This window comes from Lipotes vexillifer, unplaced genomic scaffold, assembly GCF_000442215.2.
Source record: "Lipotes vexillifer unplaced genomic scaffold, Lipotes_vexillifer_v1.1 scaffold675, whole genome shotgun sequence".
NCBI lineage: Eukaryota > Metazoa > Chordata > Mammalia > Artiodactyla > Lipotidae > Lipotes > Lipotes vexillifer.
Window position 1 is genome coordinate 848,493 of NW_006794000.1, and position 14,585 is coordinate 863,077.

At 35.5% G+C, this 14,585-nt stretch overlaps 1 protein-coding gene across 2 annotated transcripts in view; it reads left to right on the forward strand.

Annotated features, from left to right (window-relative positions):
* Positions 1-14,585, forward strand: part of TMPRSS15 (transmembrane serine protease 15) — a 129,620-nt gene that overhangs the window by 97,440 nt on the left and 17,595 nt on the right. For both annotated transcript variants that reach the window (XM_007466971.1, XM_007466972.1), the window contains 3 exons: positions 6,908-7,003; positions 10,868-10,917; positions 11,640-11,814. In XM_007466971.1, the coding sequence (XP_007467033.1) occupies positions 6,908-7,003; positions 10,868-10,917; positions 11,640-11,814 (321 nt within the window). The remainder of the gene's footprint in view (positions 1-6,907; positions 7,004-10,867; positions 10,918-11,639; positions 11,815-14,585) is intronic.

Below are 14,585 nucleotides of genomic sequence, written 5' to 3' on the forward strand. Positions count from 1 at the left end.
GGGGGGGGGGTGAGGGGTAAAATTTTTAAGTTAACCTGCCAAATAGAGCATGATAATTTAATTTCCTGTGTAAGCACTACAGCAAATTTGTATGCACAATTTAGCATTAAAAATAGGTTCCTGGAAAACTGAAAATAGAACCTGTGTTTCCTATTAGTTTAAGAAATTGGTAGAAAAATAATATTTCTCTTCTTGACTATATTTTCTGTCAGTGTCCCCAAATTTTCAACTATGTGGGAAAAAGCCTTAACATAAAACAACAACAAAGATTAGATATAGGAATTAATAGAAAATATATAACTGCTACATTCAACTTTAAATGATTTCTTTTTATTTGCTAACTTGACACAAAAATAATTAAATAATGTTTTCTATTATTTTTAAATTTTAATTTACAAGTCCAACACCAAATGAAATTTTAATTTTAGTCTTAGCTATGTCCCTAGGGTGGGATGAGTAAGGCAGTGAGCTGGTCAGGTAGGGGCGCTGGGGGGAGGGGGTGAAAAGAAATTTTATTTTACTTGGTTGAACTGACCTAGCTAAAAAGCTCATCATTTGCCAGAATTGCAATTTATAACTCTGTTGGGGTTTTTTCCTGTTTTAGAATTAGAAATGCATTAATTAAAAATAAGTAAAGAGAAAATAATAGCAAACTACTGTAACTGTGTAACTTCCTAAGATTCATCTTAGGTTTATTATCTAACAGGGCTGGGGAAAACACAGTGGCTAGGTAATTACATGTGCTATGGGCAAGGGCATGAAAGCAAGCGCACCACCGTACCACTGATTTGTAATCCACAAGCTAGATCAGCATCTCCCAGACCTGATGATGCGTTACAGTCACCTGGTCATGGTCCCAGACATTCAGATTCAGGGTGGTCTAGGTCAGTGGTTCTCAGTGTGTGATTTGAGAAGCACATTAATAACTGAATCACTTTGCTATACAGCAGAAATTAACACAATTTTGTAAATCAACTATACTTCAATAAAATGAATTTTAAAAAAAAGCAAATTAGCCTCTGCAACACCTGGGATGCATGTATACAGATGCATATTCTGGAACCTCCAACTCAGACCCACTCATCCGAAAGTCTAGAGCAGGGCAGAGAAATCTGCGTTTGAATAGCTCTTCAGGTGATTCTGCTGTTCACTGAAGTTTGAGAACCACTATCTATGGTAGGTACACTTAACCTTCTTTTGAGTGTGTCATGGGCATTTTTGGCAGTCTGGTGAAACTTGCCAACCTCTTCTTAAGTTCATATTTTTGCATAAAGTAAAATACACATAATTACAAAGGAAATTCATTACATTGAAAAAAATTATCAAAGTATTAAAAATACACTGTGGTATTATATATTTCTTTATTAACATAGTAAATAAGATATAGTGGTGATTCCAACGATTATTGTACTATCAAAAATGAGCATAAGTGATATTTTTACAGTTATACAGTAACTGCAGTGTGATCTGAAGATATCTGCAATTTGTTTTAGTGGCAAAAGTATAGGTGTTTCTAATAATATTGTGGTTAGTCACCTGAATTTGTATCAGAAGAAAAGGCTATATTTCAATTAGAGGTTAGTAAAAATAAAGATGTCATTATTTCTCCTCCAAATATAAGCCCCCTACAGGTTACCATGAACTACTAGGGCCTCCATAGAACCCAGGCTGGAATTTTGGCTAGAATGAGGCCCAGAGGTCTTGGTTCTTTAAAGAAGCCCCCGTGATTCTGATAAGTAGACCTCTCATTTCAAAGGAACCCATGGAACTTTGTGTACTTGTTTCAGTAGAAAACATAGAAATTGTACAAAACATCTCCAAAGTTTGGCAGTTTGATTTCATCTGATGTTAAAAACAAAGAAAAAACAAACAAACATTTGTTCCCTACTGCAACCAGGTTTAAATACCCTATGTGAGGATCATCTCTGACTTAATCCAGGGGATTCCTCAGCTTGTCATTCCAACACTAGCCTATTTTAACTTCTCTGGAAAACTTTTTCCCCCAGTAGATCAAAACAAAATTAGAGAGTTTTAAAAGACCACTATAAGTAGGACATAATTAAAAGGGAAAAAAAAAAAAATTCATGGCTAAGTTTTCAACAAACACAGGTTGGTATTATTGCTTGCTTGGAAAAAATTCATTCCTGATTTATCCCACTAAGTATTTGAAAACATATTATTGGGAATTAAGGTACTCTTTTATGTGAAATGTCACTTATTTTTATTAATACAATTTAAGGAGAAATCTCTTTGTCTTTAACTTTTATTTTGACTTACACTCAAAGGGGTATTTTGTAACCCAGAGAGATTTATGTGGCAAGGAAATTACTGAGAATATAATTATACACATAAAGGTTAAGAAAATCTTTTTTGGTCACTTGTGAATCATCTATCAATACATTTTCTGCAACATAGTTGTTTAGTGTATAAAAGTCTGTTAACAGAGTTGGGGATTTTATTTGTTTGTGTTTGTTTTTTACTCAAAGACTTTTTTTTCCACTTAAAGTTTGTTACATAAAAACAACAAGATATTATGGTTTTCCCCAAACCAAAATATCTTCACCATTCCCTTAAATCCTGTTGTTTGGGGAGGGGGAGGGAGGCTTCTATATTCTAAAATAGAAACAGATAAAGACAGGAGAAAACTATCATCCCTTGAATATATTCTCAACAGTTCAATTTTTCAGTTCTGAGATTTTGTTTCTAAATAATAAATGGTGACTTAATATATTGTTGCTAACCTTTTATTTTGCCAAGAATATTTTAAACATTGAATATATCTTTATCGTCTCCATCATTTCTTAAAATAAGAAATAGTTTGTCGTAATCTTCTGCTGCTTATATTCTGTTTACTATGAATATAAACTGGAATAAATTGTGTTCAGTCTGAAAAAGGTGAGCTTGATTTGGAAGGATTTGAAATGCAGTTACTCTGTCTCCAATTAAATTCCAACTTTTAACATCCAGCACTGACACCTGGAAATATCTGTATGAACTGATGGCCTCTATACACCACTCTTAGGTTGCTGATACCAATATTTACAACAAAAAAATTTAATTATGGGAGTACTTTAGAAGTGTTTTCCAAAAAAATGTTTTTTCCAGTTGTTCTGAATAACCCAAAACAATATATCTACACCATTAACTGCAGTCTTTTCTCATATAAAGTTTGAGGCTGCATATACAGAACACGATCTTAGAATACAAACTTTATGTGTGTCATTTTTTCCACGTGTATACATAATCTCTATTTTTCTCAACCAGATAGTGAAAACATCATTATGGAACAGCACTTCAGAATCCCAGGGTAGCACATTTAGTGTTTACTAAATAGTCTGTTCTTAAAGCTTTGCCTCTAGTCTTTCTTCTAGAATAGGCATGTGTTAAATATTTAACTGCCAATCCTATCAGTGCAATGCCAGTGGTAGGTGTGTAATAAGTAGATACTAGATTAAAAACTGATTTATAAACAATTTTTCAATATTTTTTCAATTTAATTTTGGTTTGAGTTTCCAGAGAAATTAATGCATCCCCTCAGGATCTGTCTTTAAAAAGACAGCTAAGCAATAGACTAAAAACAGCTAGAGATAATAGAAGGCTTAAATCCACAACTCCGATGTATATTTTTAATGAATTACTCTTCTAGATGTCCCCCCATGTAGTCATGAGTGCTGTCAAATGACAAAACTAAAACAATTTAATAACGAGTTTGACGTCCTTTATTCAAGAGTAAACAGCCCATAGATTGGGGGTACAGTGCCTCACAAGCAGTGGAGCACTATTCCTGGGGGATTTGGGGCAACAATGAGTTTTATGGAACATTAGAAGAGGTAATGAAGGTCAGGGATTTCCTTATAGGCATATAGGCTACCAGGTCCCATTTTCTAGGGTAAGATGAGCTAGCTAAGCCTGAGTTGGAAGACTGTGATTGGTGTTACATTTTCTTTCTACATTTCAGGAAGTGAAACACTTCCTGTAAGTGTAGGCTGACTTAGGTTTAGATTTGTGACGTGGGCCAGACCCCTGGGTGACCACCATTTTGTGGGTCCTGATATATGAATTAACTTTATCAGTGGCTTAAACAGATTGCTTATAGTAAGATTACTATAGGTAACTAGAAGTCACTTTGGAAGCCAATGAGCAGACCCCTGAACAAGTAAAGAATCAGATATTTTATTTGACTATGACAGTGGTTTGCGACTAGGAAGCATCAGAATCTCCTGGAAGGTTTGTTAAAAGACTCATCACTGGATCTCACCCCCAGAGTTTCAAAATTGTGGGTGGATCTGGGATAGAGCTGGGCCATTTGCAACTAGCCCCTGGTGAGGCTAATGCTGCTTATCTGGATTACACACCTGGAAACTCTTTCATCATGGAGAGTCGGGAACATAGAAAACTACCGAGAAGAATATACAACACACATAGGCATTCAGTAGAATAAGGATACTGAGAACATGAACCAAAAGCGGTAAAAGAAGACAGACATCTAAAAGGGAGATTGGAGAGTAACTAGGATCCACCAACTTGTCCCTCCCAGCGAAGAGGTACACTAATCAACCAATTCCAATGATGTATCTGGAGGCTTCATGCAAAGTCAACACAACTAGAGCCTCTTCAAATTGGATAGACATTCCTTGATATTCTTAAAAGTCAAGATTAGTGTTGATGAATTGTACCAGAAGCTGTACTGATGGTAAAATTCAGTCATCTAAAATCTCTTTTGCTCCACATTCTGTCTTCCCTAAATGTGTGAGTCCTTAACTAAAAGATTCCTGCAGTGGTAAAGTCCTTCCTGATCTAGAGCATTCCTGACCTTCTACACCCTCTGCCACCATTTGAGATCTTTTTTTTTTAACTGAAGTATAGTTAACTTACAATATTATATTAATTTCAGGTGTCTAACATATTGGATATTTTTATAGATTACACACTGTCAGGGAGGAAGAAATTTTCCTCTACCCTTCTATAGCTTCTTCTGGCTGGTCTAAATTAAATTGAAATGAGACAGATTAATAGGAAGTTTCTACCTCTTAATCTACCTCTTTGTCCCTCCTTCCACCCATTTCCCCTCTGGCAACCCCTGTTTGTTCTTTGTATCTGTGAACAAACCCTTGTTTGTTCTTTGCATCTGTGTACTTTGTTATATATGTTCACTTGTTTTGTTTTTTAGAAAACATCCAGTATTTGTCTTTCTCTGTCTGACTTATTTTACTTAGCATAATACCCTCCAGGTCCATCCATTTTGTCATAAATGACAAGATTTCATTCATTTTTATGGCTGAATAATATTCCAGCGTGTGTGTGTGTGTGCGCGCACGCGCGTGTGTGTGTGTGTACCACATCTTATTTATCCATTCATCTGTCGATGGGCACATAGGTTGCTTCCATATCTTGGCTATTGTAAATAATGCTGCTATGAACTTTGGGGTGCATGTATCTTTTCAGATAAGTGTTTTCTTTTTCTTTGCATGTCTTTATGCCTGTTTTGTTTTCTGAGATATAAAAAATATATTTTATATAAGTCCTTAAATAAGATGATTCTTCTTCCCACATGGAAGGAATATCTTAATCTTTAGCAATAATAGTAGCAACACTCATTTTCCCTTTGGTAAATCCATTTCAGATTTTATTAAAGGAATGGTGATTTATTTGTATGCTTGAGTTACGTTTATCTGTTTATAAAATGAAAGTGAAAGATGATAAATTCTGGGACATTAAATACAAGCTCCATTGTTGCAGTTCTCTGTTCAGTGAATGAAAGGTATCAGACACTTTCAGTTTCTTTAAGGTGTTGTCTTACCTGAAAGAGAAAGGAAACACCCTCTACTTCATTCTTTTCCTCTTACTGATCATAACAGCCATGAGTGTTCCTTGGAAACTTCCTCTATGCACACAGACAGAAAAGGGTCAGTGTTGACTATAGCCTGGGAAAAACACTGGACCTTCTTTTGAAGAGGGAATGGATGGGTCCTTCAAGATACTCCAAAAGATAGGAACCACATCATCTCCCTGCCAGCCCAGAGAAGATAGCAGGAATCAGGATGTTTCCAACCTAAAGGCATATTTTTATATGAAGATTAAAATCTGAAATAAATAAAAGGCAAGAAAAAGATTAGAAAGTGAGAAGCTAAAAGTTTCCAGCTAAGCCTAGGGAAGAGTGGATAATTAAAAGAAATCTTCAGTGAAGGTTCACAGTTGAGAACATAGCTGTAACAGGTTTTCAGGGATAAGAAAGACCAGTAACTTAATGTCTTTTGTCACATGGAGGTGTCTTTTTATCCCATTCTGGTTCACCATTTGACACTTGGAAGTACAGGCTGCATACTCCCTCTTTTAGAGCAAAAACATAGCTTCCGATTTTAAATTAAGGCTGTTAGGCTTTGAATTGAATGAAATATCAAGAACAAAGCAACAAGGGTAAACACTGAGGATCTCCTTTTTCTATGTTGTTCTTAGGCAACGTGCATTTTTTTTAAAAGATGAATTACACTCAACAGGAAAAAAAAGATTAATAAATTATGTTGTGGCAATTCTTTGAAGTTGTCATTATAATTGACCATTATAGAAATTGTTGGACAACATAGAAAAGTCGAATGAAACAAATCAGACACTCAAATGACATATGCACTGATTTTAACTCTGTTAAATAACATATATGAGCAGGCAAACAAGAACAAGAGGTATTACGCAAAAAATTAAAATTACATTTCATGTCATTATGAGTAATTCTTCTACTGAGTTGTACCATCTTTTAGACAGCAAAACATTTGAAGCTTAATATTAAAATGTTAATCTCTTTGCCTGGAATTTCCTAATTTATTTCAATGTCCACAGCATTAAATAACTAGAAGTTTCGTTTATGACTTTTTTGTTTGTGTTTTTGTTTTGTCTGCGTGCTTTTCCCTAGGAGTGGAAACTCATCCATGCCAATCTTTTCTACTAGACATGGACCGTTTGTACAACTAAACACAACACCTAATGGCAGCTTAATACTAACACCAAGGTGGGTCTCAAAATGTGTTCTTTGACTAGTTGTACATAGGAAAGAAGGTGGATTTTGAAGTCAGTCAGATTTTAATACCACCATATATGCCACATAATCTTGAAAGTTATTTAATTTTTTTGTTATTCAGGTAATCTCAAACAGTATCTAATCGATCCTATCTGATAACATTGCCTAATCCTCATATACATATGGTAACAGGGTCAAATGAAATATTACAGTGTAATTAGAGAGCACACTGATAGAGATTCAATAAGTTTTACTTCCACATTCTTTTTATCCATACTCTTGGATTTATAAACAAGTAAACCCCATAGAAAGAAGTTGTGAGAGTTGGAATAAATAGGTCCAATGTTGATCAGACTAAAAAGAGTGACACAATTAGTTATCATCAAAAGAGAAGAAAGGGACAAAAAAGTCATGGTATTCTTTTCTCTAGCAAATAGAACATGGTTATTAAGTGAAAGAGTACAGACTTTAAGTTGTGCCTGCATTTTCTCCTTTGCTCTTTACAATTAGGTTCACTTTTACAGCTTTTACTGATGTTTTAAAAAGCAGCATCCTTCCTGTATTCAAAGATCTGTTTTAGCTTAGATTATGTCATTTCTGCTGTTTGGGAATTAATGATAACTTCGGGTGAAATTGGCTTCTGAATTTTACAGTTCCATTAAAGGCCAGCTTGGATGGGAAGAAAGTAACTTCAAGAAGAAGCTGTAACAACAGACAAGGATTTAAGATATCATTGCTAGTGCATTAGCTTGAAGTTCTTTGTTTAATACACTTAATGGTGAAAAGTGAAATTATATAATTACTCAGCTCTTCATGAAAAGTTGCCATGTCTGTGAGCTCAACCAGTAAAACAGATTGTTAAAGGAGTACTTTTAGTACCAGAGTACTTTGCAGTTGAATATTTTATATGAACATTTGCAGGGCCTTGACTGATTTTATTAGTCTCATCGAGGGTGAAGCAAAGAATCTGCAAGTGAGAAAGCGGCCTACTAGATTTCCTTTCTATAAAGCATGTCTAAATTTGCATTACCATTATAGATCTTAAACAGTGTGTATGCTGAGAATGTCTCTTATTTGTATTTTAGAGACATTTAAGAATCAGTTAGAAAAAAAGGAAAAAGTACAGAATATTTTATATTAATTATATACATATTTAAAATAAGAACTAGTTTATTCCATGCTTATCAACAAAATGCCAGTATCATTATACACTGATGTCTTTATTGTATGTATGTTCATGTTATTTGAAAGAGACACCATTTACACACAAAGATACTTGAAACTTACATCACATCAATAATCCAGAATGTTCTTAATCTCTTCCTTAATTAGCCACCTTATACTGGGTTGACAGGAAGTCAGACATATATGCACTTAGTTAGTATGTATGTATGTATTTATTTATTGCAGAAATACATTTATTGCCCCATGAAATCTGGTGTTTTTGAAAACACCCTTTCACTAGTGGTCATAATAAAAAAATTAGGAAAGGAAGAGGATATCAAAGAAGATGATTCTTCCAACTATGAAGATTGACTTAGATCCCCATTTTCTTCGCCTATTATGAGGCATATGCATGACTAGACTACTATTTTGCCACCACTGAGAGAAAGCCATTCAACATGGTACCAGCAATCTGACCTGATATAACTGGAAATGTACAATTGATGCTGCTGCCAGTATTGGGTTTCCCTTTCCTCCAATTTTTTGTCTAGTAGTCCTAGATAACAAAAAAAAAAAAAAATTTGACTTAATATATATTGATTGACAATGTGTTCTAAGCATGGTGCTAGGTACAGGATATAGAGTGCTTATCAACAGTTTATTGAATGCCTGTCCTGTGACAGATGCTGTGGCAGAAACATTGCAATGTTACAGAGGTTATTTCTAGTCTCTTTGACTTAAGTAGCATGGCTCCACTGTAAGGATGAGGAGAAAAGTCTGGTGTTGATAAGTGACTTGGACTCGTTCACAAAGCTGGAAGCAACATGAGATTCTAACCAGGTTTATCTGGCTTCAAAGCCCTCCACTTTCCATTCTGCTGTGCTACCTCTGAACTCTCCAAGGCAACATATCACTTTAAATAACCGTTCTGGAAAGGAAAAAGAAAGAGAAAAGGCCACTTGTTGGGCATATATAGGGAGAGAAATCAGTTCATTTTGTCAACACAGTAGATACAAACCCATCCATTTGTATCCCAATATTGTCCCACTGGGCTGAAAGCAAGACACAGGATCATGGCATTGACTTTTTTCCCATACAGAGGGCTGACCAAATTCTGACCCCAGGACTGAAGGCCAGGAAAGTTATTCTATTTTTCTCTAATCTCTATAATGTACCTGGACAAATGTACTCACTGCTCACTCTGACCATAAGTGAAGCAACTTACTGCTGTATACTGAGACCCTACGTGTGTGTTTGTGTATGAAAATTTTGATTAACCAAAACACTTGAAGAATGAGGTGTTAATCTCAGTTTAATTCTCTGGTAACCATTAAGTTAACCAAAAACTTTTCTGTGCTTGCTGAAAAGAAATTCATCCATTTTTTACAGACCACAGAGTCTTAAATATTGTTTAACACCTAAAAATGATGAACCATTTTGAATATGAGTTTTCATTGATGGATATTGTAGATGTAGAAAGTTTGAATGAAACTTGACAGTATGCTGGGGCACATCCTAAAAACGACTTCCCTCCTAACCATGGGTGGATAACAGAAGAAGCATTAACTGAGACTTCTCTGGGGAATTATGAATGCATATTGATTATCTATATCTAGATAGATATACCTACATGCACATTGCTTATTAATAAAATGTATATTTACTTATATTTCAATTGGCTCTGTCTGCTCTCAGGGATTTGTCAGACAACATGAATGCATGTAATTTCAAGTAATCCTTATCATGTATGTTCCAGACACACTGAATTGTTTTGTTGTACTTAATGAGCTCATATGCATCTTGGGTCATGTTTTATGTTTTTTGACTTGTTCTTCCCTAAAATTTCAAGCACCTAAAAAACATGCACAATAGGTGTTGTTAAATATGTAAATAGAAACCATAAAAATTATATGTGTGTATGTGTGTGCTTTAATGCAAACGACAGCTACAGTAGCTGCCATCAGGGAAAGGTGTGGGCAAGTACTTTAATTCCTTGTGTTATACTGACCTCTAGTGGTTAGTAAGTATAACACATTTAAAATTTTTTCTTTGTTTTAATTTTTCTTTAGAATTCTTGGCTTTGAAAAAAGTTGGTATCCAAATATTTAAATGGGTAGTGAGTTTTTAATTATTTATGCCTGCACTTTATTTTATATTTACATGTCTGCCTCCCTTGAAAGCAGGACTCATGATTCATTCATCATTGAATTCCCTGAATAAAGTACACAGCCTCACACAGTTTGGGGCTCTGAATAGTTGTCTCGTTAGCAATACTGAAGCATATTCTGTATTATAGAACGGTGAAATCCAAGGCTGGTTCACAGAAACTAACAGAAGCTACCGTTCATCAGGTATTCATTGTGTATAATGCACAATAATAATTCCACTGCAAATATTTATTTACACCTCACAAAACTCCAATAAAGTACTATTGCCCCTGTTTTATGGATGTTAAAACTGAGTCTTGGGGATATTGAGCAACTCATCCAAAATCACATGAAGAGTAAGCAGTAGAGTTAAAGATACGAACTCAGCTTTATTTGACTTTGAGGATTTTCTGCTATGCATTTTATGTATGACACATTTAAAGGTCCATTTTACTAAAGAGAAAAAATAGGACAACTTACACTATGTTTTGCTTTAAAATGTTGTGTGCACCATTTTTGAAATACAGTTGTTCTTCTATTACAGTAAACAGTGCTTAGAGGATTCACTGATTCTGTTACAATGTAACCATAAATGTAAGTAAATATTTCCTCCTGTTCTCCTTCAAGCCTTCAGTTTAAAATTCTGTTTATTTCTTTTTTTAAATTTATCGATACACCCAAAAGGATGTGCACAAAATTTCATTAATAGTAGATAACACAGACAGAGGCGGCAGAATTTTAAAAAGGCATTTAAGAAGATATTATACTTCACAAATTTCCATGTCCTTTGAAATCTTGAAAAAGATGAATTTTTTATGAGTCAATTTTAAATTTCCCTGTAATATGTGAAAATTTTAAAAATGTGCACTTAATACTTATGGGAGTACTGTAATGAAGCCTTGAAATTACACCATCCTGAGCTTCTCTGTGTAATAATACCTTCATCATTCAAGCTCCTGAGATTTACTCCAATGGCAACAATGAAAACAGTCAACATGCCTGGATACAGTTCTCTCCAATATCACCCTGTAAGTCACTTTGAAACTTGAGTCTTCTCAGCCTGTTGTGATCTACAGGGAGTGTCCATTGCAACACATCAGTGAGGAATCTCCATACATTATGAAGACTGTCTTTTGGTTTTACTGAAGATGGTGGCAGAAGCAATAGCATCAGTTTTTCCTATTCAGTCATCACAATCATTCTGTTTAGAGGCACTATGTCACCTAAAGTTATTTTGCAGTAATCCACTCAATTTTCATGACCAGAGGAAATCCACCAAAATTAACTAGAAGTTCTTTCTTCAATTATCTTAATAGCGTGTGGAAAAAAACTGGTGGCCCATGAAGTTAGCCCAAAGATCGTTGGAGGAAACAGTTCCCGAGAAGGAGCCTGGCCTTGGATCGTTGCTGTGTATTATAACGACCAGCTGCTCTGTGGGGCTTCTCTAGTCAGCAGGGACTGGCTGGTGTCGGCTGCCCACTGCGTGTATGGGTGAGTGCGATATCACAGCTGGCCCTTCCCCAACGAGGTGACCACAGCAGACACTATGCATCCCATTTCAGGCAGCCTCCGCAAACCCTCCCAGCAGGGAAATGTTCCTGCTGTTTATAACATTACAAACTTTCCAATCATGTTCCCATTAAAATCATGTATAAAAATAGAGAAAGTATAATTAAAATTTATTCTTCATTAGACCCTTGGATCAAGTATTATGGTTCATACATACATAAAAATTGAAATTTCCACCTATTTACAAGGTAAGCATTTTTTAAGGTATAAAATTAGTTTTCACTATATAAATTGTGCTGGTTATCAGCCAATTAAGACAATATTTATTGTCAGCAAAGTGTCAATGTCAAAAAAGAGTGTATAGATAGCCTTCAAGTTACAAATTAAGAAGTGTGCCCTTTGAAATTCATGTGTAAGCACTTTGCTCTGAATTAGCATAAAAATGTTTCCTTAGTTCTCAAGTCAGATCTGTGTTGATGCTAACTGTAACTAAAACTTAGAACTAATATCAACCATGTCGAATTCTTTTTTTGATATGACAAAATACATGCTGAATTTTAGAATTTATCTTCTCCCTCTAGAGCAGCCATTCCTAAAGCAGTGCCACAGGAGAAACGATAGTGGGTGGAAGGGCCTGGAAATAAACATCAATATTCCTGGGCCCAAGAACATGTTAATTTCTTCTTCTGCCTGAAAGAGGGCACCTCTTTAGGTAATTGTACTCCAACACTTCTGAATTGTTAGAAAAAAACGTAGCTTCCTCATAAAGATTCATAAGCCCTGACAAGGGTGATTTCCTGCCCCAAGAGACCTCCAGGGAACGACCTTACCTGTGAGGATTAGAATGAGCCTCTAGTGTCCAGAATCTCTGAGAGAAGTGTGTGTGCTCAGAATGGAAGATACAGACTTAGTTAATCAGGATAAAAGACTAACTCCGTACAAACACAGGCATTGAAAGTTCTTGGATGGATGGAGACAAACTATCAGCTACAGGAGGCTGTCAAAATTATTTGGGAGATAGGGAGGGCCAGGGAGAAGGAGTATTAAAGGACTGAGCCTACGCAGAAATACCTATCTTACCAGAGTGAGAGTAAACTCAAACTCGTAAGGCTGGGAACCTGGAAAGGAGGACCCTCAGCTACATCCCAGCTTGGCCAGTTACCTGCGCTCCAGAAGGACTGTCCAAGGCACTGCCCATCTACCTAAAGCTGTCTGAGTCTGTGCATTACACCCCGTATGACTTCAACCTTTACCTATACATACTCTATGCCTTAGGCGTGCCACAGGTGGGAAACCTATATCCTAACTGTGTTACAAGTAAAAGGTATCTTTAGCTAGAAATTCAGTGTTTCCTGCTGCATCATAGTAAAGACAGCCACCTCCTGTATTAACCTCAGATTTTGTAAATTCGTCCATTTGACGTTCTTGCAGAACACATGCTTTCTAAATGTCAACCAGGCTTGCAGTGATATTAGTGACATCTTTCAATTAGCTACCTTACAGATGTACTTACTATAGGTCAATTATACCAATAACATCTTTCCAAACCATAAATATGTGAGGGAAATAGAAAAGCAGTTTCATCTAATACAAACACATGTTCAGTCATATAGGACATAAAATGTCTTTTCACACAGTTGCAATTTGAACCAAAGCAAACAAACATAAGCTGTAACAGAATTGTGATGAAAAACTTTTGCTCACCAACCTTGCATTTTACTCTCCTTAGCCACTCAGTGGTATTCTTTCTTATTTTTCCAGTTACCAGGAGTTTTGTTGCTTTTTTCTTTATGTCTCTAACCAAGAAAGTTTCTGATATTATTTCAAACAGTTTTATCCAAAATATATTCCTACCAGTATGCTAATACTGAGTCTTATTTGTCTTTTTAAAACTCTACTTATACAGTAAAAAGCTTAATTTCCTAATAAAAAGAAGAACCCAGATCAAGAAACTTATTGCAACCATACTACACAAATGACCTGACCCCAAAGTAAATCTGCTCCAGGTGTTTTCACCTGTGGGTAGTTAAATGGTCTAATCGAACAGTTCTCTGCATTCGTATTATCCACACTCTCCCTCCCACTCCTCAGCCTCAGTATTCCTGGATGTCACTAAACTTCCCTGTGCCTGTTCTGTTTCTCTACTACCGACTTGTCTTCTTTTCCAACCTTAAAGGAGATACTTGTGATGTTTTAAGAGATATTTGCTGTGATTTAAAGACAAGGTTGACTTCAAACCAGAGAATATTTTGATCCAACTTATGCTACTGACTTTGTGTGACTTAGTATCTGTGGGTTTCAGGATCCTCATCTGTAGGGTGTCCACAGGATATCTACCTCCTAGGGTGATTGTCAGGACAAAATTAAGATGCTGCAATACTTTTGCGTACTGTGAATTATAGAAATGTGCAATAAATTTTTTATTGTTTCCTGCTCAGGAAAGGTCTGTGAAAGAAGACTCTAAGTCTTACCCACGAGACATTCAGCACATTTATTTTCTAAATTTTTTATATTGATATAATTTCAAACATGCACAGAAATTGCAAATAACAGTACAGAGAATTCCTGTGTACCTTCACCGAGATTCACCAGTTGTTTACATTTTATGCTATGAAAACTTTCCTATCATTCTTTAATTCCCTCCAATTTGGAGAAATATTTATTTTCTGAATCATTTGATAGTAGGTTAGACATTGTGCCTCTTTACCCTGTTTTGTTTTGTTTTTTTTTACTAAGAACAAGGATATTTCCCT